Source organism: Schistosoma haematobium, chromosome 2, assembly GCF_000699445.3.
Source record: "Schistosoma haematobium chromosome 2, whole genome shotgun sequence".
NCBI lineage: Eukaryota > Metazoa > Platyhelminthes > Trematoda > Strigeidida > Schistosomatidae > Schistosoma > Schistosoma haematobium.
Genome location: NC_067197.1, coordinates 41,903,521 through 41,930,118, shown reverse-complemented (window position 1 = coordinate 41,930,118; position 26,598 = coordinate 41,903,521). Strand labels below are relative to the sequence as shown.

General features: G+C 38.5%; 1 protein-coding gene across 1 annotated transcript; it reads left to right on the top strand.

Annotated features, from left to right (window-relative positions):
- Nucleotides 1-26,593, top strand: PUM2_1 (Pumilio 2). The gene is made up of 10 exons (XM_051208128.1): nucleotides 1-43; nucleotides 9,803-10,240; nucleotides 10,278-11,210; nucleotides 14,262-14,797; nucleotides 16,265-17,286; nucleotides 18,707-18,941; nucleotides 20,199-20,441; nucleotides 22,909-23,061; nucleotides 23,447-25,819; nucleotides 25,854-26,593. The coding sequence occupies exons 2-9, from the start codon at nucleotides 9,856-9,858 to the stop codon at nucleotides 24,716-24,718; spliced, it is 4,779 nt and encodes a 1,592-aa protein (XP_051068446.1). The 5' UTR covers nucleotides 1-43; nucleotides 9,803-9,855; the 3' UTR covers nucleotides 24,719-25,819; nucleotides 25,854-26,593.
- Nucleotides 26,594-26,598: the final 5 nt, after the last annotated feature.

Here is a 26,598-nt window from a genome sequence, read left to right as displayed (position 1 = left end):
CGCGATGTTTGAAAATCGTCGGTGATGAGTGCTGACTGGTCAGGTATGGTAGTTCTTCTCCTTTCAGTCTTTTCCTATATGTTAAAAGTGAAAGTATCATTAAGAAGATAAAATTTCCTGTGTGATATGCATGATTAAGTCGAACTTTATCATATAAGTATGTACATTCACTCGAACTATCCAAAAATCGATTCATTTAATTCATTTTTACAAAGGTAACATCGTGGAAATTTATTAGTTATATATGGCCGACAAAGCCTGTCAGTGAGTCGTAAATACAGGCTCTTTAAGTCACTGATCACGATTGCAAACCACAGTGTAGTCTTGACTACTCCTTATATGTTCTGACCTTAGTTTGTCTTAGAATAGTGGTTTCTCAGGCTTAGCAAACACGCTTCCAAATCAGTTAAACCAGCACCGTCGATTTGTGCTACGTTTTCCCCCGAAATTCGACAGTTCTGTCTTCTGACTAATATTCTTAGAAACCTGTCTTTGTTATTAACTGTCGTTTACTGGTTTCAAATTCAGCACTTGCTGTAATTGCCGATAATTCAAAATTTAAGTTACCCACTACGTCCTAAAAGTTCCTGTTCTAATCTGCGCCTGGCGGCGTGGGTTATCAGCACTGAAACTTATACCGATGTTGTTCGTTTAAAAACACACATGGACCCTTTAGTTATAACTTTATTTAGTGTGTGTGGTAAATTCCCGTGATATACGGTTAGGATATCTGAAGATTAAACAACAAATTCTACAGGTTACCAGCCATTAGAGATCCGGTGATGGGTTATCGCTCTTACTGGGGCGCACACCGTCCCCAGCAACGTTTTATTTATTTATTCGAACACAAACATTGGAACAATGGAGCACCAAATACATATGCACTACACAAGTCACTTGACTTGTGTATGGGCTCTGATACTGCCTGGGTGCCCAAACCAAAACAGGTGGTTCTCTTAGGGGGCCACACCCGATAGTTCGTTACTTCGTTTTCAATACTGTGAACGAAACTATCTTTTTCTTGGCCGTTAACTAGAGTAAAGACAGTTCAGACGGCGCTTTTTAATGTTAACCCAGTATAATGAATTATAATACATTAAGTTTGTCGATTATTTGTCAATAACAATGATCAGAATGTTTAAACTCAGTAACAACGTAGAACTTCGTACGTACGTACATCAGTTCGAGTTGCCATACCACATTAGTACAGAGATGCAGTTGTCGATTCACATCCCGTAGTGGTAGAGTTAGTAAGAGTATAGGCAGTAATCGGGAAGATTGCGGTTTGAAGATGTTATTCAAAGAGTATGATCCAGTGAAATAAATTTGTAAAGAGTTAAAAGAAAGGGACATGAAGAATTCCGAAGATTAGAATTTGGGAGAACACAAAAAGTGGATGCACCTGCGCCATCTCAGTTAATTTTGGACCATGTCATTTAAGGTCTCTAACCATCGTTTGGTATCGTCTCACGGCTCCCAACCAGGTAGTCTACACCTACCAACATGGCTCAGTCCACTTGTCAGTGACTTCATGATTTCGTGCCATGTCTTGGTGTGGCTGCCCCTAGCTTTCTTCCAACCTACTCCTACATCATAAAACAGCACGTCGGGGCAGTCGGTCGTTGGGCATACGTAACACGTGCCCCAGCTATCTCAACTAATGAAGTTTCACTACTTCAATTGATTTGCCATCCTTGCCTAGTACCCGTTTTCTAACTACTGTATTACTTACTCGTTGGTCCTAGGATATACTCTCTCTCTCACTCTCAACTCAGCTACAATGTAGGACCAGGCACATATGTGCATCGGTCCAGGTTGCCATACCGCATCAGCACAGCAAGATGAACACCGGATTCATAGCAGTGGTTAGGTCAAAGGTGGTAATATATAAGAGAAAGATTGCATGTAGAGATATAGTACAAGAAGAAAGAATTGGTTCGTAGAAAGAAAGGTATGAAGCGATTTTAATCTCTTAGTTTAAGGGAAGACAGGGAGTGTATACACCGATGCCATTGTGATCGATTCTGAGCCATGTCACCAAGAGTCTCCAACCATTGGTTACGATAGTCACGCGGACCCCAACCAAGTAGTCTGCATCTACCAACATGGCTCAGACTAGAAGTTAGTGACTTCAAGCACTGATGCCACGTTTTGGTTTGGCCGCCCCTAACTTTCTTCCAACCATTTCCAATATAGGATAGCATTGCACGTCGTGGTAATCGGTGTTCAGGCATACGTAACACGTGGCCCAACCATCTCAGTCGATGAAGATTCATGACCTCATCAACTGACTTGCCATTCCCTAATACCCTGCGTCTAACCTCACTATTACTTACCCGGTGATCCCAGAAGACGTCAGCAATATTTCTAAGGCATCTGTGGTCAAATACTAATAGCTTACGAGTGTCTTCTACTCTTAATGGCCATGTTTCGCTGCCGTAAATTAAAACAGAACGGACTGCCGCGCAGTATACTCGTCCTTTTATTGATAGACGGATATCTCGCCTTCGCCATAGGTGACGCAAGTTGGCAAAAGCCAATCGAGCTTTTCGAATCCGTGCTGAGATTTCGTCCGATACCAACCCATTAGGGCTGATCAGACTTCCAAGATAAGTGAAGTTGTCAACGCGTTCGACTACTTCACTCCCTATCCTTAGTTCAGGTGTTAACGCAGACCAGTCCTGAAGCAACAACTTGCATTTAGAGGGAGAGAAGCGCATTCCAAACATCCTGGCATTGTTGCTCAGTGCTACCAGAAGACTCTGCATTTTGTCAGCGTCTTCACCAAACAGGACTATGTCATCTGCGTATTGTAAGTCGATAAGTGGACCTCCTGGAAGGAGATCAATACCCGAGAATTCAGTCGACGAGAAAGTTATTTCCATCAGTAGATCTATGATGAAGTTAAAAATGGGGAAAGTGGACATCTTTGACGGACACCACTTGAGGTTGCAAAAGTAGATGACAGTTCTTCATAAGCTCTGACTCGACTAGTAGTGTTCGAGTAAAGAGCCTTTACAAGGTTTATGTACTTCTGAGGTACGCCTTTCAATGACAGACTGTCACAGAATGTCGCGGTCTACGGAGTCAAATGCTGCTTTTAAGTCAAGAAAGACCACCATTGTCGGACGCCGATAAGTATGCCTGTGTTCTAGAATCTGACGAATGGTGAATATGTGGTCGATGCAGCCACGATCAGGTCTAAAGCCAGCTTGGTTCTCTCGTGTTTGCAGTTCACGAGTCTTAGTTAGGCGTCTGATAATTATCGAGGCTAGTATTTTAGATATTATATTAGTTAAACTAATCCCTCTATGGTTGTCACAAGATGAATTTGACCCTTTCTTATATATTGGGACGATAAGTGATTGTGACCAGTCAGATGGAATAACGTCTAACTCACAGATTTTAGCTAAAATATTAGTCAACCTAATCGCTAAAATTGGACCACCATCCTTAAAGACCTCTGGAGCCAATCCATCTGGACCAGCTTCCCTTCCTCGTTTCAGATTAACTATAGCCTTTTTAACTTCAGCAAGGGTTGGGGGACCTACTTCAATGTTCCATTCACACTGTCTGGGAATGGAGGGTAGTTGTAGAGTAGCTGAAGGCCAGCTGAACTGTTCTCTGAAATGTTCCGCCCATCGTTCTAAACGCCTGGACTGGGAGCAGATGAGTGTATCGTCTTTTTCCGATATAATCTCACTTACACTTGACTTATTAATTCCAGTTTCTTTTATTAGTTTGTAAAGCTGTCTTGTGTTCCCTATAGTCGCCGCCTTTTCCATCTCTTTTACTTTCGTTGCCCACCACTGCTCACGGTCGTTTCTTAGACTTTTTCTTAACCTAGATCTGATTTGTTGTCCCTCTTCATCATGTTCAGAACCTGATGGGACGAGTTTGCGAGAATCCATCAGTGTGTTAGACTTTGAAGAAATCCACTGGTTCTTTGAAACTCTGTGGTTTAAGTCGCTAATAGATGTCACTGCTGCTTCCACAGCTGCTTGTATTTCATTCCAAGCAACATCTGGGTCAGCCTGGTCTTCAGAACTACCTAATCATGACCTCAGTTGTTCCTGGAACCTACTTTTGGTTTCCTCGCTACTCAGTTCGGTTCTAATGGGTCTTTTTACTGTTGCTTTTTTGCGTCCAGTGAGGCGCAAGCAGATGTGTGCCCGTATTAGGGCGTGGTCGGAGTCCAAGCAGGTACTCCAGAATGAGCGACAATCTTCTACCGACCCTCTCCAACGATGACTGATGGCAATATGGTCTATTTGAGTCCATCGTTGGTTTGGTGCAGGCGGTCGCCACGTTAGACGATGTCTCTCCTTATGCTTAAAATTTGTGTTTGCTAAAAATAAACAATTGTCTGAGCACAGTTGCAGCAGACGATCACCATTATCTGTTCGCTGTGCCGGAATGCTAAAATATCCACCTAAATGCCTTTCTGTTTGGTTTAAGCTACCTATCTGAGCATTAAAGTCACCCCCTACGAGTACTATGTCTGAGCGTTTAGCTTTCTGAAGAAGTTCGGACAGCTTTCTGTAAAATTCATCTTTCACATCATCTGAGCTGCAGTCAGTGGGAGCGTAGGCAGAAACGACGAAAAGGCAACGACGTGTGTCCCTATCCTTCCGAGTTCTTACGGAGCCGTTTAGCCGAACAGCACAGACGACCGTTGACGGGGATCCACTCTAGCAGTGCTTGTTCCGCCCTCATGCTTAGTGCTATGCCTACACCTGCCAGTCCACGAGAACTGGCCATCGGGTCACCAGATACACGTAGGGTGTATCTCGTTGGCTCTCCGTTTTGCCGAGGTGAGGTCAAGTGAATGACCACACTGGAATCCTGTATGCGTGTTTCGGAGACACAGCATACATCAATGGAAAGAGACTCTAGGGTTTTAGCCAAGGAAGCCTGCTGACCGATTTGACATAGAGTGCGTACGTTGAACGCTCCAATGTGTAGTTTGGAGCGAGGTTTCAGTAGACCTGGGACAGAGTTTTGAGCACTAGAATCGTTGGCTATGGTGACACTTGAGGAGGAAGCCGAAAGAGGAAGTTTAGCGTTGGAAGTCGATGTAGGAGGAATAATAGGAATCGAAGACGGAGGTTTATTATGAATACAGTGGTCTTGAGTGCTGTTAGAGGTATGAGGGCGGTTATCACTTCCCGGTTGCCCACATCGTGGAAGGGTTCTTCTAAAGGTATCTGAAAAGGAAATTGGATTAGAGGCGGTCTCAGTGACCTGAGAGCGTGACCGCAGTACCCAAGGGACAACTGCTTGAGGCCGGTCGCGCACGGCCTTTTCGTGGGAGGTTTTTGACGTGCTAGCTCCGTTCTTCAAAGGGCCTTACCGCCGGAGACGGAAATCCGTGAGGTAAGGTGAGGTGTGCATTTTTAGGGTCGACCTTTTCTAACCCCACCCCTCCTTGTGGGAAGGCAGCATCGCTGTCATGCTGGTTGTCTGAAGGAAACACACTGCTGTCACACCTCTGTACAGTCAGCAGTACGACTTCACCTTCGGACCTTGGGTTTGTTGCTTTTAGTCTTAACGCTCTTCAACCGACCTGTCTGACATGGTAGGACCTTGAGGATTGGTTGTTCCATCCAGTATAGCTCGGTTGGTTCATCACGATAGGCAAGCCCGACCACCACGTCAAGGTAGCAACAACGGTCGGGGGTCCCAGGATATACGAGCAATGCTTCGAAGACACCTATGATCAAGTACTAGTAGCCTACGAGTATCCTCCACCCTTACCGGCCATGTTTCACTGCCATAAATTAGGACGGAACGAACTGCTGCCCAGTAAACTTATCCTTTGATTGGTAGATGGATATCTCGCCTACGCCATAAATGACGCAAGTTGGTATAAGCTAGTCGAGCCTTCTGTATCTGTGCTGAGATTTCGTCACACACCAGACCACAAGGGCTGATGAGACTTCCAAGATAACTGAAGCGATCGACACGCTCAATTACTTCACTCCCTATCATTAGTTCGGTTGTCAATGCAACCCAATCCTGAAGCAACATTTTGCATTTCGAGGGGGAGAATCGCATCCCGAACATGCTTGCATTGTTGCTTAGAGTGATCAAAACTCTGCATTTTGTCAGCGTCTTCACCATATAGAACTATGCCATCGGCATAGTTCTAAGTCAACAAGTGAATCTCCCGGCAAAAGTTCAACCCCTGGAAATCTAGACGAGGAAAGTGTTATCTCTAAAAGTACGTCGACGACAAAGTTGAACAAGAATGGAGAGAGTGGACAGCCCTGATGAACACCACTTGAGGTAATCAATTCTGATGACAGTTCGCCATAATCTCTCACTCGACCGGTTGTGTTCGAGTAGAGAGCCTTTATAAGGTTAATGTACTTCTTTGGTACTCCCATCAGTGAAACTGTCATAGAACCTCACGATCAACAGAGTCAAATGCCACCTTAAGGTAAAGAAATACTGAATGTGTGTCTATGTTCTAGGACCTGACTTGGTGTAAATATCTGGTCTATACAACCAAGTCCGGGTCGAAAACCAGCCTGGTTTTTTCTAGTTTGCTCTTCACGAGCTCTGGTCAGGCGTCAAAGTATTATTGAAGCTAATATTTTAGACACTATCTTAGCCAAACTGATTCCTCTGTGATTGTCACAAGAGGACTTTTATCCTTTCTTATAGACTGGCACGATCAGTGATTGAGACCAGTCAGATAGGATTACATCCAGTTCCTAGATTCTACCCAAGACCTCAGTTAATCTCACTGCTAATACTAGACCACCATCCTTAAAAATCTCAGGAGTAAACCTATCAGGACCTACTGCTCTCCCTCTCTTCAGATTTCCTATAGATTTTTCGACTTCGTAAAGAGTCGGAGGACCTACATTAACTTGCCATTCAGGTTGACTGGAGATCGTGGGAAACCGAAGTGTGGCTGAAGGCCAGTTGAACTGATCCCTAAAGTGTTCTGTCCGTCGATCCAATCTCCTGGATTGAGAATGAATAATATGTCCATCTTTCTCTCAGAGTGTTTCGCTAACAGTCGGATTCCTAATACCGGTTTTCCTAACGAGTCTGAACAATTGTCTGCTATTATCTATTGCCGCTGCCTTTTCCATCTCTTGCTTTCGCTACCCACCACTGTTCACGATCATTGCGTAGACTTCTTGTCAGCTTGCGCTTAAGCTGACTTCGCTCTTCGTTATGTTCAGAGCCAGATGGAATGAGTTTCCAAGCATCTATCAGTGCGATAGATGCTGCTGAGATCCAGTGTTTCTCTCTAACCTTACGGGTTACCGTACTAGCAGATATCACTGCTGTTTCCACAGCTTTTCGGATATCATTCCATGCTGCCTCTGGGTGGGCATCACATACATGGCTGCCTAACTGTTTTCCTAGTTGTTCCTGAAACATACTCTTAGCTTAAATATCATTAAGTAGGCCCCCAAGAGGTTTCCTTGCAGCGTCTTTCCTACGTCCGGTAAGACGCAGGCAAATACGCGCTCGTACTAAAGCATGATCTGAATTTAAGCATGTGCTCCAGAATGAGCGACAGTCTTCTGTCGAGCCCCTCCACCGGTGGCTGATAGCGATGTGATATATTTGGGTCCAACGTTGGGACGAATTAGGGGGTCGCCATGTTAAAAGATGTTTTTCCTTATGCCGAAAGTTAGTATTTGCAAGGAACAGGCGGTTATCTGAGCATAGCTACAACAGACGGTCGCCATTATCTGTTCTTTGAGCCACACCACTATAAGATCCACCCAGGGGTCTCTCCCGTTCTCTTAGTTTGCCTACTTGAGCATTAAAGTCACCAGCCATTATTACTACATCAGAGCGCCTAGCTTTTCGGAGAATGTCGGAAAACTTTATGTAAAACTCATCTTTTACATCATCTGAGCTGCAGTCAGTGGGAGAGTAGACAGAGACGACGAAGAGGCAAAGACGAGTGTCCCTGTTCTTCCGAGTCCTTAGTGTTCCGTTTAGTCGGACAACGCACAAACGACTGTCTACTGGGATCCACTCTAAGGGAACTAGTTCTGCCCTAGGACTCAATGCTATATCTACTCCAGCGAGGCCACGGGAATCAGCATCAAGGCTTCCAGATACAGGAAGTGTGAATCGAGTTGGTCCTTAATTTTGACATGGTGAGGTCAAATGAATGACGCTGCTCGGATCCTGTATGCACGTTTCAGAGACGCAGCACACATCGATGGCGCAGGATTCTAAAGTCCTAGCCAAGGAAGCCTGTTGTCCTATTTGGCACAGTGTCCGGACGTTAAAAGCTCCTACGTGTGGTTTAGAGCGTGGTTTCAGGAGATCAGGGATGACGTTCCGCGTACTCGAATCGTTTGCCCTAGCGGTGCGAGGTGTTAAAGGGACGTGAGGAGGGTTAGTCATGGAGATGAGATAGTTATTAGGAGGTGTAAGAAGGATTTGAATGTGACCAACTTGGTCTCGTGTGCTGTTACGGGTATGTGTGCTGATATCACCTCCCGGCTGCCCACACCGTGGAAGGGTATTTCTTGAGGAACCTGAAAAGGAATTCGGATTAATGTCGGCCTTAACGGCCTTGGAGCGTGACCGCAGAGCCCAGGGGACAACTGCTTGAGGCCGGTCGCGTACGGCATTTTTGTTGGAGGTTCTTGACGTGCTAGCTCCGTTCTTCAAAGGGCCTTATCGCCGGAGATGGAAATCCGTAAGATGAGGTGAGGTGTGACATTTTTAGGGTCGACCTTTTCTAATCCCACCCCTCCTTGTGGGAAGGCAGCATTGCTGCTGATGCTAGTTTTCCGAGGGAAACACCTTACTGCTGTCACACCCCTCTACAGTCAGCAGTACGACTTCGCCCTCAGACCTTGAGTTGCTGCTTTTAGTCTTAGCGTTCTCCAATCGACCTGCCTGGCATGGTAGAACCTACAGGAACATATGCCCCGGCCAATATAGCTCAGTTGGGTCATCACAATAGGCAAGCCCGACCACCGCATCAAGGTAGCAGCTACGGTCAGAGAATATTAAAACTATTTGTCATTAAGATGAGTCGTCGTAAAAACGTAGTGGAATTCCACGAAGTGTTCACACTGAATAATTTACTGTATCAGAACTTCAACCTGATGGATATTGATTTGCTTTCCATAAGTTGCAATTAGGAATCGCACATCGACAATCTTTCACTATTAATTTATTATTACACAATACTTATAACCCATACACTGCCTTTTGTGACGATTTTAAAGTCCTCTAGGTATTTTAGATAGAGTTTTGTTCTCTGAGCTGGATAGTTTAATTATGGGGCTTTCATCGTTCTTCTTAACGACATCATCAGTACAAACTTCAGGTAGAAGTTGTGTTCGAATGTCTCCACACATGCATTTCTCTGCCATCCAGCTCAGAGAAGAAAACCACCTAAATCACCCACCTGAGCTATGAATCTTCATCTCTTGGTATTTTGCCTGTATTTTAAGCCAATGTTGCTATTCAGGAATGTCATGCGTTCCATACTTTTTAACCAAAACTACGTTCTAATTAGACTTCCGATTAGCTATCAAACGTAGTTGATTAATTCACGTGATTATCCCCTTTATTAAGTTCTGAAAAAGCCCTACTGATTGTGTACTGGAAAATCTAAATAATCCAATAACTGCTGTACGTCCATTTCAGTCCGAACTTCCTGGTGAAAATATTACACTATTTAGAAGTAAAAGTGAAATATTTTGAAAATAGTGGGTTTTATGTAAAATATTGGTTCCTAGACATTTAGTTAATGTCCTAGGTGCATTACAGATCATACTCAGAAATTTATTTCTCGCTTTAGGCTTTAATACTTGTGTTTATAACATGAATTTGAAACTTCCAACATAATCACTTATGGATGTCCAAACTGGCCACTGTGAGTGGGTTGCTTCGTCCAATACGAATTCGTCTACGGAGGGACTCATTAGCTCTATTGCTAACCTAAGTTTCGAAGAAACCCGTTTGCTTTGGGGAAATAGTGGTTATGCTACTGTGTCTACTCAAGATGCTCTTGGGAACCGCCCACCATTCGGTTCGACACCATGGGATATTTCTTCAAACCATACCACTTCAAATTCCATACCAATGGTTCGCAGTCGGCGCGACAAGCCCAACAGTACCATCCCAGAATCTAATCTAAGTGATGGGAGTATTTTGATGTCTCCTGGATCTAAGGATATGGTGGCTTTGGGGATGCAGATGGCAGACCACGTTTTAAGTAACTCTCCAGGAAATAATGGTAAGTTTTAAAATATATAATCGTTATTTTTTCGCAGCTCAGTACTTGAGAGACATTTCTGAAAACTTGTCAAATGCATTTCCTCATCGTCCAGCACCTAATTCACTCAATGGAACCCAATCTTTTGCATTAAATTCTTACCAATATGATTCAAACGTAAGATCAGTCCTTCCAAATGAGTCAGATGCTTTGCATCAAAATCAACCTCTTCAGTCTGGAGCTAATGGATTGATTTCAAATTGCTTTAATCCAGCTCAATATTATATGCGTCCACCCTCAGCTGCAACACAGTCTTTACAACAAGTACCTTATTCGATTATACCTAATAGATCATCGGAATATGTGCATGTAAAAAGCTTTACCTCAGAAGCAATTAGTTGCGAACCTTGCAATTCCATTCAAGCTGAAAACTTAGTACCATATTTCATCAACGTTCCAGCAAATACAGATCCTTCAGCGTCCAACATACCTGCAGAGTCTTTCAATATGTTTACTGGTTCCCATTTACATCGAGATCAGCATCCAGCAAGCCAATCTGATAATACAACCCACTTAGTTCCTATAATTCCCCAAACAAATCGCATCAGTAGTTTACATCATATGAAGTATAACTCCACAAACGCTAACGAGGAACATAAAAACCAATCATTTAATCCTTACTTGGGTGGTGCGTTTTCTGGTGTAAATCAATTAAACACATGCTTAGATTTTAATAGTGAATTTATGACGAATCCTTCGTTTATTAGTCATGTTTCTTTAGCTTGTAGTGAAGGCTACCTACCAACATTTATTCGGTCTAATGGGCCGCCCTCACAGGACATAAATAATTTTGGAGGTTGCTCAAGCTATCCTTCTGTAAATCAAGATTTTTATATGCATGGACCTTATAGTAATCTCGGAGGCAACAGGACGGTGGAACATGCACCATCTGAACATACTACTAACGGACTAGTTACAAATTCTCCTTATGGTAAGTTTTTTCTTTGAAAAAAGATAAATCCTAAGGTTTTTCGCGACTGTATATAGTCGTTTGCTTTGAGCGCAATTCAAATAATGTACATCCTAGCTGTAACTATAAGGCGACACTTGATATTTGGACTTGTCGATAACATCGCCACATTTGTGGTTCAGACAGTATTTTATTTCAAATTCAGGTAGCTCAGTGGCAAAGCGGAAACAGCTGCTATCTTTATTTAAGTAATTTTGTCATTAAAATTCAAAACTGTGGTTAATCGTTGTACTTGAATGTAAAAACCGTGAGATACTTCTCTTGGATGACCATTTTAAATCTGGCGACGGTTGGCTGTAAAAGCCGATGATAAGATGTACGAGTTCGTGGACGAGTGAAACGACACAACTTAGCAAAATGAACTGTGTATATGTATATCCAATTCCTAAGGTTCTTCAAAAAGCGGTCTTCGGTATACAATCAGCCAGTCACAAACAATGTGACATCTGGACCAAGTTGCCACAAGTCATTCAAGAAAAACTAGAAAATATATTCTAGAAAGGGAAAATTCCAAGCTTATGGTTACCGATACCATATCCCGTTTCTAGTATTTTGTGTTGCTACCGGCTTCCGACTGACTTATCATGTATGTCGACAACAACTTTTGATTTGATTTTAGCCAAACACAAACGCATTTTACAAAAAAAACATTCAGCGGCATATTTATAGTTCAGCTGATGTCTATAAATAAATAATTTAAAGAAGTTATGTTTAGTGTACAATAGCATACCAACTCAAGTCCAGCGGAAAAACAGTAATTTCTCAAATTATCCCAAATTAGAATTAACTTCGGAAACATTGCTTATTTGTACCGGTAAAATTATAAACATATACAGAAGAAACGTCTATGAGTTTATTTGAAGGTTAATTTTCATTCATAATTAATTAAGGATCAATTATGATATCTAACCGGTTTCCGAATAATTTAATTGTAATGCATTCATTCTTTGTCTTCCCTTCAATTTTTAGTTTTAGAGTTCTTTTGTGCGTTTATTTAGTGAATTTATTCTTTCATCTCGAATTATATTGTCTTTGCCCAAAATTTTCTATTACCACCAATACTACTGCTACTACTCTGGTCTTCATTTTGATAATTTCATTTTTGTTGTTGAGATGTATTATGGGAATTTGTTCCGGTACACATTTGTTGCGCGTGACTGACTGATGTTGTGTACACGTATTGCGTATATAAGTGTTTCAGACTGAACAATTTTAACCTTTTCCAAAAGTTACGATAGTTGGAGGCTTTATTTGTTGTGCGTATAATATATATCAAAAAGAGTGAAATTTATTTATTCATTTATTTGAACACATGAATATTGGTACAAGAGAGCGCCAATATATATGCGCCACACAAAACAATGAGAATTCGAAGAGAAATAGAAAAAAAGCTAAGTAGTGCAAAAAAAGTGAACAATAACGAAGAGATTGGTGTAAGGTAGTGTGGTAGTAATGAGGGAACGGAAAGGTACAATCAGAAGAAATCTTTCAGGTAAGGGAGACAGAACCACTTTTTATGAAGAAAGTAAAAGAAGGTTACAGCAGGATCGCCACTGGCTTCTATTCTGAGCCATATCTGATAACGTCTGTAGCCACTGTGTTGCACCATCTCTCGGACCCCAACCAGGGAGTCGTGAAGGACCGACAGAAGCCAGTCCTTTGCAGCTTTCTTTCATGCCACGACACCATGTCATGCACTGACCACCTCTCCGCTTCTTCCAACCAGTCCCAGAGTCGGCAAATCATGCACGACGTGGAATTCTCTGGGACGACATTCGGAGAACATGTCCAAGCCACCGAAGTCGATGTTTCAAGATGGTGACACCAATTGAATTATCATCTCTGTGCCCGAACACACGATACCGAACCTCTGCATTACTAACATGGTGTTGCCACTGAATGTCAGCAATCCTTCGGAGACAACGATGATCGAACACAGAAAGTCGTCTAACGTCCTCAACTCGGAGAGACCAGGTTTCACAAACATAGAGCAAAACTGCTCTCACTGACGCGTTGTAAATCCGACCTTTTACAGCCAGCCTAACATCACGAAGGCGCCAAAGGTGGCCCAGATTGGCATAAGCCGCTCTGGTTTTCACTATACGTGCATTTATCTTATCACTCACGCCACCACCAGCACTTATGCAGCTACCCAGATACACGAACTTCTCGACTACTTCTATCTGTTCACCATCCAGAGTAAGTACAGGATTGGAATCCTGCCAGTCTTGTAGAAGTACTTTGCACTTCGAAGGTGCAAAGCACATACCATACCTACGGACACTGATTGCCAACTGATTAAGTGCGGATTGCATGGCTTGAGCATTATCGCACAGTAAGACAATATCGTCCGTATACTCAAGATCGAGAAGTCTTTCTCCAGGCAACAAATCCACACCACCATTACTTACATCCATCAGAGCTGTTTCCAGAATGTCATCGATGGCAAAGTTGAAGAGTAATGGTGAGATTGGGCAACCCTGCCTAACCCCACTGCTCGAATGGAACAATGGAGAGAGGTGGTTGTATGCCCTCACTCACATATAACTTTTAGAAAGAGTTTAAATACGCCAGTCAATATTAAAACTGTCAATTCAATCTTTCAGTGGCTAGAAAATACAGTATATGAAATCAGTCAGTTAGTCAAATGCAACGCGAAACTACATACATGTGCGCGGGTTCAAGTCGCCACATGACATCGGCACAGCGAGTTGCCAGAACAGTATCACCAGCGATAGCATTGATGTTAGTATAAATGATTTGGGGAAAAACATGGGATCTTGAAAGAAAGCGTAAAAAAGCTAACTAAGAAGCTTGGAGTCTAAAAAGATGTGTTCAAACTCATGCGGAGGTATTATATTTAAGGACGATAAATAAGTAAAGTAGCTGGTAGTGGGACATGCGAGTATTTCACGTAATATTGTCAAAAATGAATAAACACCTAAAGAGCTTGTGTTGTACTCATCAATACATTTTTGCATGGTATTTTTTCGTGTTTTCACATTTGTTCAGGTCCCGCACAATATGGGCCACAAAAGTTTCAGCATACTGTTTACCCTAAAGGTGTATCTCCAGCTCCAGGTGATCAACTGAATATACAGGTACCAAATTGTGCTGGTGTAAACAACTATCCAATGCACCCAGTTGATACTATGGTAAGCACGTTGGTGGGGTCGCAATTTCTCGGACCATCAGCGAACGGTCATGCACAAAATGGGGCTGGTTTTCAAAATTTACCTGCCAGCGGTTTATATCAATCTCTTATTCAACCTAAAGATCCTTCTATACATATTCAGGCTCAAGCTGTTCAGCCTGTTTCAAACGACCAACAACAACAATCTGCAGCCTTATTCGCACACACTCTTCAGTTGTTTGCAGCTGCCGCTGCTAGGAATATGGGTTCTGGAACACACGATATTCACGTATCTGGTGTCGGGTCAAGTAACAGTGGATCTGTATTAAATTCTGTTGATTTTGAGTGTTTGAGGCCTTCAGGTGTAAGTGCAGAAGTTTCGCTTACTGCACCCATTCTACCAGATCATTTGCAGGTAATCTGGATCAGAGCTTATTTTCTGTTTTGTTTTGGTATACAAATTCTAATATCAAACTTCTCTGAGGTTTTATGGCATTTATTAGGAAGATCAGTTCCTTGTGACAATACAGCCTATAAAATGTATAGTTAATACAAAGTGTCTTTACACAGCTGTTCGAACTTAGTGTATAGTAATAATCATATTCCTGTTTCCTTGTTTGAATTTTCTGGTGGAGAATTATAAAACAGTAAAGTTCGCAACATTTTTTAATAGAAAATTTGGGTAGATTAACTGACTGATTTCCACCCCGAAACATACAGTGTATTATCGGTATCAATGCCAAGGTTGGACTCGATAGTTTCAAATACATTGAGTACGGGGTAGGAATTTGATGATAAATATATGTTTTGTTATATTCCAATGATTAGAAAAATTGTATTTCTGATGTTTCGTGACTCAATATAAGCCACTTCAAAGAATATAAATAACCGAAATAAATTAACACGGGTTTAAGTAGTACTATTTAGACTTGTGTTAATTCGGTTCTTTATTTACTCTGAAGAAGTGGCTTATATTAAGTCATGAAACATCAGAAATCCAGTTTTTCTACTCATTCGGATATAACAAAAAATATAATTATTATACAGTGTATTATGTTGTTGTTTTAAATAACTCATAATTTTAAACTTCGGTCAATGTGTAACTGTAGAAACATTTCGGTGATTAAGGGGGTGCATTAAGCCACTGTTGGATTTGGAGTTGTTACCGAATGTTTTCATAGGTTTTATTTTAACAATCACATTATTGGGTTAACTTCCACGATTGCTCATTCTTGATTCTTATGGGGGTTGTCTTTTTACTTCTATGGTAATTGATTACTATATGTTCATCAGTGACATTGGTTTTTCAAACATTTTATATGTCGACGGTTTTTTTTACCAATTTTGGAGGGACTCAGTACCTGGTGACCAATAATTGGTTCATACGCCATTTGCTCCTACAGAATCCTAGAGCCCTTTGTGCACAATTGGCTTGCAATCAAGGTTTTCCAACTCCCCTAGATAGATCCTACATATCCACCAACTCGGTTAATTAGCCGGACATTCGCCTTCCGTCCTCTCAATTTCGTAAGCAACAGTAATGCCGCGAGAAGGCAGTGAGTAGGACTTCGTGGCCGTGGCTGTATACGCGTAGCCATGTGAGAGCATTTCGAGAGGTAGCTGACTCTCCCCACCCTCGGCCGTACCAGGGTATTTGAGGGACCAAATTGTTAAGGAAATATTGATTTGATTCAAGGCACGAGAGTATTATCAAGTTGCCACGATGAATAATTGATTTTATTTAACCGAAATTAGATATACAATGAATGATAATCACGTGAATGACTAATTATTTGATGCATTTATGAAACATTAATAAACCTGGCAACTATGATTATTTCATTCATATTCCATTCTAATCTCGTCATCAATCTCTTTTTAGGCGTATGCGAGTAATTCTTGTGTTCCTGTAAATGCAGTGGAAAGTCCGGGTCCCCGTCATCCCCATTCTACCTTGGATTTTAAGTCAATGTGCTCAACGGTTCCTGCTCCTTTCCCACCTATCTCATCATCCATTCATTCACAAAATATTTTTCCACAAACTGATGTAATTACTCAGGAGTTCCAGCATGCTGGTTTAGGTTATACCGGATTGTCATCTATGAATTCAATGGGTGATCGTCTGCTTCGACCTTCCAATAATTTCGCAAGACCTACACCACCATTGTCTTCCAATCGTATGCCTTATATTCCTGCGAGTGTTACAGACTCTCAATCACCTCCTAGAACTCCGACTACAATAATTGGCCCAAGAATTAGTGTGCCACCAGTCCCACCGAGACCTCAAATAGCTACTTCAACTATGTATACTTGTCAAAATAATGGTCCACCTCCTTTTTCTTCCATACATACACCACGTTTTCCCTCACGCGGCCCAACTAGTTATCCACAACTGAATTTAACACTCATGCCTCCGCCTCTTCCTCCTTACCCTCATCATATTCATCAACCACCGCCTGTTCTTCCACCACCTGGATTTCTACCACCAGCTCATTCCTATCGCCCTTCTGGAACCAGTAGCTCTTCTGTCCCACTTAATAATACATCTCCTTCAGGAAACAAGCCTGTTCATAACAGATTTCCAAAAGATCACACTCACTGTACAACACTGCATCAACCTAACACCCCTGTGTCTGTGATGACACTCACGTTTGCAGCTGCTCAGCAACAAACCTCAGGAGTAAATCCTACTTTCGGGATAAGGCATTCATCATCCAACCAAACTTCTCATTTTCCACCTCCGTACTATGGTTTTCCTACTGATTCAACCGCAACTCCCACTTTCCAACCAAATTCTTCGTACCTTAATCATTCTAACCCACCGTTACATATTAATAATGTATTGCACCTAAGACCGACTAATGATGCTGCTCCAGAGCGTAGTCGTCTGTTGGAAGAGTTTCGGTATGTTTTCCATCATCTGATTTCTTTTTTCTTCTGTTAATTTTTATCTGAATCAGAAGCTGAACACAAATAAGTTCAACCAGTCCAAGCTGAAACAGGAAAAAATTACTTTCGCTAGTAAAATACAAATTAGTAAGTGTGGTTTAAACAACAATGATTCAAATTACACCTACTCAGCTTTGCTTACGCATATGATTTGTCTTCAATCATATGATTTAGATTCGTCATCGCAGGTTTCTGTGATAAATTTAAAACATGTAAAGTACTGGACTTCTTATATCCAAGCATCTACTAAAACGCAGTCATAACTTATTGATATGTTGTCAGTTATGTTATCCAGTATGCTCTAATGTAGTTAAAGTTCTTGAAAATCATCCAACAATGTTATAATGCCATATGAGCGCACATTTCCAAATCAACGTTGCGTTTATTTGCGGTGTTTCATAGCTCACTGTAAGGTTGTATGTCTGAGATTCTCAGCCGTTGAAACAAATAGTGCATATTTTACACAAAAATCTCTTAATGAATTTAAAGTTGCATTCTTGTTTCTATCATGATGACGTGCTGACATATTTGGCTGCTCATAAATCATATGTTGGTTAAGCCGTAAAAGTTTGGTTTATTGTTCTCGGTATAGGAAGTATATGATCCTACCACTTACCAAATGTACTTCATGTTGGTCAATATATACTAACTAAAACTAACTACTTCAGTGAAATATAAATATGCTGTTAGGGTAGGCGTGACTGGTTGTTGCAGTGTGTTCTATTCTTATGAGTCATGGAAATTTAGAATGTGATGAAGGACTTGCTAGTTTCTAACTTCCTTTACCTTCGAACGATTTAATATACTTGGTGAAATCGTTAAATGTCTAGTTTTGTAATTAAACAAAACTATTTTAATTTAGATCATGAACCGATTGATGTTAGACCATTGAAAACCTGGAAGCACTGGACGGCCGTATTGTCCTGTTGTATATATATATATATATATATATATTGTATATAATTAGATGGTATAAGTCGGTAGATAATGTTTTTCAAGATGATAGTTTCCTATTCATAATTGACCATATCAACGGAAAATGCAAAAGATAGATAAAACCTGGATTATGTCAACCTTATATGACATTTGTTTATGAATTGACTGACAGTTAATTCAATTCTCACATTTTATTCTCTCATATCACGCAACAAATACTAATGACAAAGTTTATCCTAGCTTATAAATCCCATCGTGTAAATATTTTTCTTGATTTTTTTGGTCAATTATCAGAAGTTAATGCAACTTAAATGAATCCAATCTACTATATTCAATCTAGTTGCGATTTTTATTACCTCGTCATTTTATATTCTAGTTATTTACAAGATTTCTCTACAAGACATGCATCTAATCCATTTAACTTCTATTCTCTGTTTAGTAATTCTCGATTGCCTTGTTTAACATTGCATGATTTAATGAATCATATCGTGGAATTTGCTCAAGATCAGTATGGTTCACGTTTTATTCAACAGAAATTAGAACAAGCTAGTGTTGTAGATAAAACTAGTGTGTTTCGTGAAATTCTTCCTTATGCATACAATCTAATGATCGATGTATTTGGAAATTATGTAATACAGAAATTTTTTGAATTGGGAACACCAGAGCAAAAACAAGTAAGCTTAATACATTCGCTACATTTTTTTACTACTTTTTAAACACTTATCTCATTGATTGTTATCCAAAGCTTTTGTGATTAATACATATTTTGTTGGTTGCTTAATGTTCACTATTCAAATAACGTACTGTTTTACATTCATCGAAAACATTTTTGTTTTGTAAAGTTCATAATTATAATTTGAATCTGGACGTAATAACTTTTGCAATCTCAACTTTCTACAGAAATAGTCACTACACGATTTCTGGCTTCAGTTAATTCATTATAACAGAGTAATATTATTCGTTCCACATCTACCTTAATTGACTCTTATAGGCTTTTGCAAACTAAGTAGCATCTCTAGCCCGTAAACGAACAGTTTAGCTCGTAGCTTAGTGAATAAAATCGTACTTGCTAATTGAGTTATATTGTTATAGTTGATTAACTGATTTCAATTCAATATCATCTTTCAACGAAAAGTATCCACATAATCAATTTCTTACAATATCTAATTCAATAAATGGTATATATAGCATAACAAAATGATCCCATATATTCGCTTTCTTTCATGTTTCTATGGGTTTTGGGTAGATTTTCAATAACATTTCAGCAATAACACTGGAATAATTTTCATTACTTATATATTCTTTAAATTTAGTTACAAATTATTGTTATTCTAAAATCAATTTTCATGTATTAAAATTAAGTGATCACCTGAATAAAATTTGGAGATGCCCTTTATGTCTATATGCGTGTAAATCAACTCTCTGTAAAACCCCGATAGCACTAGTAAAACAGTTATGTTGATAATATGTATATCTTAGTCGAAATTGATCCTCGCTGACAAACTTTCAAATGGGTTTATTGGTATCCAGTGTATTGTTTAGTCACTAATCTTTCCTGTTATGCCTTCATCTGAATAATTTTAAACTATTCAAAGTCTTGATTTCTCACTGTCAGAAACACAAAACGGTTGTATTTCTGATATGCCCTTCGTATAATTCTGTTTGACCTCAAAAGCTTGGCAGAGTAATTATTACCTATAACAACTTTATGTTGTGCTAAACAGTTCGGCGTATTAAAGATGAGCTTGGTCACCTTAAGTCACTTGACATTCATCACACAGTTGTTTCTTTGCTTAATATTCATTATTGATTTGTTGCACTATTTATGTTCACAAGTAAAACTTCATTATAATATTGAGAATAATATAGTTTGTAGTTTTAGTCTTCATATTAATTTTACCCTCTCAACTAATTTTTCTACTGCACTCTAGATACTAGCTCAGAGAATACGTGGACAAGTTTTGTCATTGTCCCTTCAGATGTATGGTTGTCGTGTCATACAAAAAGCTGTTGAGTCTGTCCCATTGGAAATGCAAATATCAATCGTTAAGGAACTGGATGGATGTGTAATCAAATGTGTGAAGGATCAAAATGGAAATCATGTTGTACAGAAATGCGTGGAAAATGTCCCTCCAGAACACTTACAGTTTATTATAGACGCTTTTAAGGATCATGTAAGCCGTTTGTGAATAAATTAAAAGTTTTACTCGATATGTCGATAAAATTTTTGTAAGGTCTTCAGGTCTTTTAGAAGTGTGGAATTGTTTCTTTCTATTGTTCAATTCATGAGTCCATTGAGGCTAGACCCTTACGGAAAACCTGGAATCACTGGATGGCCGTTTCGTCCTAGTATGAGACTCTTTAGCAGTGCGCATCCACGATCTCGCAAGTTTTTTATTCAGTAATTAAAGTCGAAAACAATATAACGGGTTCATCTGTATCTATTCAGATTGTTTGCATTTTTTAAAGAAAGAAGTTGACTCCTGACATTGTACTTGAGGTAAATATTTTTATTATCCTTATCCGTCGTACCAATTTTCCGTACTCTAGCTATACCTCATACTTCCTTTCCCCAATGTAATGAGTCATTAATGACAACAGCTTGATTGGTCAGTCGACAATACTTTTAAAAAGAATAATTTAAAAAGGTCATTGAAATCATGATCCAATCAATGTTAGACCACTATAGATCGTTTCATGATTACAATGAAATTCAACAATCTCCACAACCTCAAACTGAATAAAGAATAATTGTCTTAGTTAAGGCTTTCTGTTTGTCAGGGAATTTATATTATCAAAACATGTAAGTTACATCATTTGTTCTGAAGTTACTCGTAAAATAGGCTAGATGGATTTTTATTGCAAATTTCGCCATTCGGGGCACCCTCAATATGACGTCCAACTTTTACACTTTTTAATATCATTGTACCACAGATCGATCTAGTTTTGTGAATATATTCAAATAAAATTAACAACTACTTTAACCGAATTTCATAATACAATTAACCGTACAGGGTGTTGGCGGGATATAGATTGAATTAAGGCACGCTGGTTGTAAGATTATGTTAGGACACGCTGATTGGTTATCTCTTAACCAATCAGCGCTAGTGAATACTTGGAGAACACTGTGGAACCCTCTCACGTAAAATCTATAAATATAACAACGTTTTTCTTATTGTGATTCCTACTTCCATTCAACCTTTTTATTTGGAATATAATTACGTTCCTTTTCAACCTTGTTCTGATTTGGGGACTTATCGAGTGATGTAGTGTCCAAGCGTGCTAAGCGATAGAAGTAGCTAGGTAGTAACAAGAGAAATTATAACACAGTGCAAACTCGGTTTTAGTAAGGATGAATGCTCACCTTATGTGGTTTGAAGGCAAGCGTATATATAGCACTAACAGCTTACAGTCTTCATGTTAAATGTCAATCCAGTTCAAAAATGGATTGTGATGTAATTTTTTCACACCATTCACTCAATCTTCTGGATAATATTTACGTTTTTTTTTAGTAGATGTGAGGTGTATTCAATGCACGTGTTTCTTAATTATATTCATTTAATATATAGTCCAGTATTAGCACCTGCCATTCAACCTTAGCAAGTGTAGTCTCCTTCGTGAAAGTGACAGCCTAGTTGTGATTGAAAAAAAACTGGCTTTGTCATTAGATTCCCAGTAACACTGAACAAAGTTTGTAGCTTAGCACATAAAGTTGTGTTCTATCGCTGCATTGTACAATGTATCTACGTTAAACCTATTATATACTACTACTTGAAATTCTGAAAAACAATCCTACCATATAGCGAGTTTAATTAACATGTATGTATCAGTACTTTTCAGATTATATCACTAAGTAACACTGAAATATCCTAATTCATATTTTTATTTATGACCATTTCCTTATTACATAACAGTATTGTTTACGTAATTTTGTGTCATATTTTATAAATTGAAGCTAAAATTATTACTGACACATGCTTTGTGTGTAAACTTCGATATTATCTTGCTAAATAATTACTTCGTAAAGTTCTAACTAACTTTTACATTATGAAGTATTTTTTTAATAGAAAATTTCAATCCTAAATATAATTCTACACTTCATTTTTGTCACTGATTAGTATAATTTAATGAAGATAGACGAAGATTTTCAGAACTATGTGATATATTAGGCAATACATTGCGAACACTCTGACCACATATATATTTCAATGATTAAGATCATGGGAAGCCTGCAAGCACTGGACTGGTTAAAGTTAGAAATAGGATGTCGGCTCAGTGGTCTAGAGGTTTAGTGCTGATAGGTCATCGGTTCGAATCTCGCGAGACGGGATCGCGGGTGCGCACTGCTGAGGAGTCCCATACTAGGACGAAATGGTCGTCCAGTGCTTCCAGGTTTTCCATGGTCTACCTTCAATTGACTCATGATGTCAACTATTGCAATTACTATAATATCAACAAAAGTCCTTTTGATATTAATCAACATAGTTCCAATAATTTCCTCTTTCTATTAGATTATCCAAATTTATCACAAAGGCTAATTGCTTTAAATTTCTAAAAAAGGGGCCTATTATATTTTATTTCATTGCATTGCTTGCTGTGTATTAATTCACGTCGACGTTTGTGGATGTGTTTTCTTCATAGGTATATTCGATATCTACTCATTCGTATGGTTGTCGTGTTATTCAACGTATTTTAGAGCACTGTACACCTGAACAAACTACTCCAATTCTCTCTGAGTTACACCAACACACTGATGCGCTTGTTAAAGATCAGTATGGAAATTATGTGATTCAAGTAGGTGGTGAAAATTTTGTACCTAATACTGTTTCTTGTTTATAAAGTTATATGATGTAATTAAGAACATGGATTTGTTGTATACTCTTTTGGAACTTCTGAGATTTTTTATAATGTTCGCAATAGTTTTGTCTTATTAGTAAACAAGTATCTACTTTTTATTGAATTTTCATAATTGGAATATATTTACAATACGGCCTTTCTACAAGTTTAACATCGTAATTGGGCAAAACAAACACAATTGAATTTCTAGAATTATGCTATTTAGCTTATACAGATTATTGATATTTCTAAAGGAGAGCGCCTAATACATATCTAATTATAAATTCATGTTTATTTTCACACATACCAATTTTTAAATACAATATTCCTCTTTTTTTTCTAGCATGTTCTTGAACACGGAAAAACGGAAGATAAGAGCCGAATCGTAGAACACATCAAAGGTCGTGTAGCTAAGCTGAGTGTGCACAAGTTCGCTAGTAATGTTGTAGAGAAAGCTGTTGCGAACGCTTCACGAGTTGAGCGTCAATCACTTATCAATGAAATACTTGAAGAAACTGTGTTAACTGAAAATCAAATTGTACAAAATGGACAAAATCAATCTAGGGAATTTCGGGTTGATGATAGTTTTAGTGAGAATGATGATGACGATGATGATGATGAACCCAGAACGAGAAGTTCGGTTTTAGTTATGATGATGAAAGATCAGTTTGCTAATTATGTTATCCAGAAAATGTTGGATGTTGCTGAGCAACCGATAAGGAAAGAGCTTATGATTCAAATTCGTCCACATTTAGGTATTTTACGTAAATATACTTACGGTAAACATATCATTAATAAGATGGAAAAATACTACATGAAAACAAATCAGTTACATTTAGCCGTTGGACTAAATTCTCCATCACCACCTCCATCTCTAGATATTGTAAACGCTTCTTCAAACATCACTCAATCGAATTTAAATTCAACTATTCGTAGTTGTGGAAGTACACATAGCAGTTCGGCTGCATCACTCCTCCCACCACTGTTAACTCCAACAGATATGGCTATTCGAGCTTCGAAGTCAATTTCAGTGAATCGATCCGGTCATTCACACCATTGCTATTCTAATCATATCTCTCACCATCATCAGTCGTATTTATCTTCATTTTCGCGTAATGGTTTACCATCACATCGGGTAAAACATAAAGAGTCCAATAATAGTAACTCAAATTCTCAGAAAGTTTCAAATGAGGAAATGCAAAGTAGTTCTACACTTATGTCTGATAGTACGAGTTCATCCAAAGAGACGTTGGAAGTGCATAGAAGTTTTGATGACGAGTTCTGTGGTGGTGATAATATTAGGTCCTTAAAAAGTAAACATGAAAAACACAATTCCGAATTAGAATCATCTAATTTTAATCAAACACCAACGACTACGAATGAACGCTCCAATAGGAACTGTGACGATAATAAAGGAAAAGTAAAATTATCAGATCCAGGCAGTACTAGTCATTTGTATCAAGTAGTCAATGATGTATCAAGTGATTTTCGAGTGTCATCAACAACAAAATCTAGTATTCCAACATCTACTAGCGTCAAACTTAATGAAGTAGATGTTAATGGTGGAAAGTCAAGAAGTGTCGGTGAACTACTGACTAACGGTAGTGATCATTAATAATGTTTGCTATACCTTTTCCTCTTCCTTTATGTCAATTTATCTTCTTTTTCTTAAATCCTTTTTTTTCTAAATGTTATATGATCATCAATTAACCGTTAGGAAATTGCTTATTTGATAGTATCTTCCATGTTTTGTATTTTATCAAGCTTCAATTCCTTGTGCAATGACCTATTTATCTCAAACTATTTTAAAAAGATTTCCTCATGTTCAGCAAATATCATTCTCTTGCACAGACGATTTATTATGTAATGTTTTTTCTCTCTTTTTATTATATATTTTTTTAAGAAAAATTTCGACCTTCCATTGTCTCATGTATATGTACGTATAAGCTTTGATTTTTTTTTCTTTTTTTTATGCAAAGAAATGTATGAGACCTCCTTGTAAAACATAACTTTTCACTGTACGTGATGTTTACTGATTAATACATGGATGACGGGTCCAGGTTATTTATATATACATACATTCTATTGTTGCGTTTCATTCTCTTTCACCATACTACCCTATCGTCGTCAGTTGTGTTGTTATACTGACATGACTGATTCTGTATTAATGGTACACTTCACTTGTTATTTCTTTCGGTGTATGTTGTTGTGTAATCAACTGAATATCCTTATATGTAGTAAAAATTTCAATTTTTATTCAATGTATGTGCATCTACTGTAAATCGGACTATTCTCAATTATGAATCTATTATATGCCAATTCAAGTTGTATTTATACGTATATATATATATTAATAATCTTCACTTCATATTAACCCTTTTTTTAGTTCCTGATGTCTGATCATCTTGGAATTGTGTATTGTTTTCTACAATAATAGAATGTTTGTATTTAGTTATTTATTATTACTATATTGGTTGAAGTCATTTTGTAGTAACTATCCTGTTTAATCAAGCTTGTCTTTGTATACATTCTGTACACCATTTTAACTTTTATTTGTTTCACTTGTGTGTTTGTGACAATGTGTTATTATTACTATTATTGCTATAACACTCTCCCAAGTTCTTGATACTTGTAATAATATGTATTTTTCACTGTTCTTTCACTATGAAAAAATTGATCGTTTTCACAAATAAAATGAATATATATATATATATATATATATATATATATATATATATATATATATATTCTCTATTTATCATTGTGTTTTGTTTATTATTCCATTCAATCGTAAACAAATTGTCAGTGTTGGATATCAGTACCTTCAATCTAATTACATAATCCACTAATTATGTATTTGTTAAGTATATATTTTCTTTATTTGCACAATGGTTCGTATTAATTAAAGGCTTTCCGTTATTATCTTGTTAGCTTACGTTATCTAGTTGATTTCGTATCATTTTAGTTTTTTCATTAGGCTAACAGATTTGATATAATTTAAAAAAAACAACTAAATGTTCACAATTAGACTTTTGTAAAGTTATCGTAGATGCTTTGATATATTTCGGCGTAATACGATTCATTTGAATTTGAAGGGAATCAAAGTCGTTTTGTTTTGTTCACTTATGCCTTTGGAGTCGTCATGTACCTCGATCTTTGACGACTATCATTATGTTTTTAAAGTTTTATGTGTATTTGCTCTCAAAGTAAAACTAGGAAACCGTGATGAATATTCTTCCACAGCTCTCATACTCGTTGACAATATCATAAATTGACTACCTTCCTGTCATTTACACCCAGTCCCAGCGTCGATAGATAAAAAACGATATAGGAGTTAGTAGGATGACATTCACTGTATATGTATTAAGATATACAATGCGCTTCATAAACAACAGATATAAAAATTATATGCATAATGAATTAGATACTTTACAGTGCCCTATATCACCTGAAAGGTAGTACAGAATTACGGAGGTGACATATAACTACAAATTC

What these genes read in the sequence shown, in the direction of transcription:
- PUM2_1 (XM_051208128.1), top strand. Translation starts at nt 9,856, where the DNA reads ATGGATGTCCAAACTGGCCACTGTGAGTGGGTTGCTTCGTCCAATACG. An exon ending in AGTTACAAATTCTCCTTATG is followed by an intron (nt 11,211 to 14,261) that starts GTAAGTTTTTTC and finishes ACATTTGTTCAG; the next exon opens with GTCCCGCACAATATGGGCCA. An exon ending in TAGACGCTTTTAAGGATCAT is followed by an intron (nt 20,442 to 22,908) that starts GTAAGCCGTTTG and finishes TTTTCTTCATAG; the next exon opens with GTATATTCGATATCTACTCA.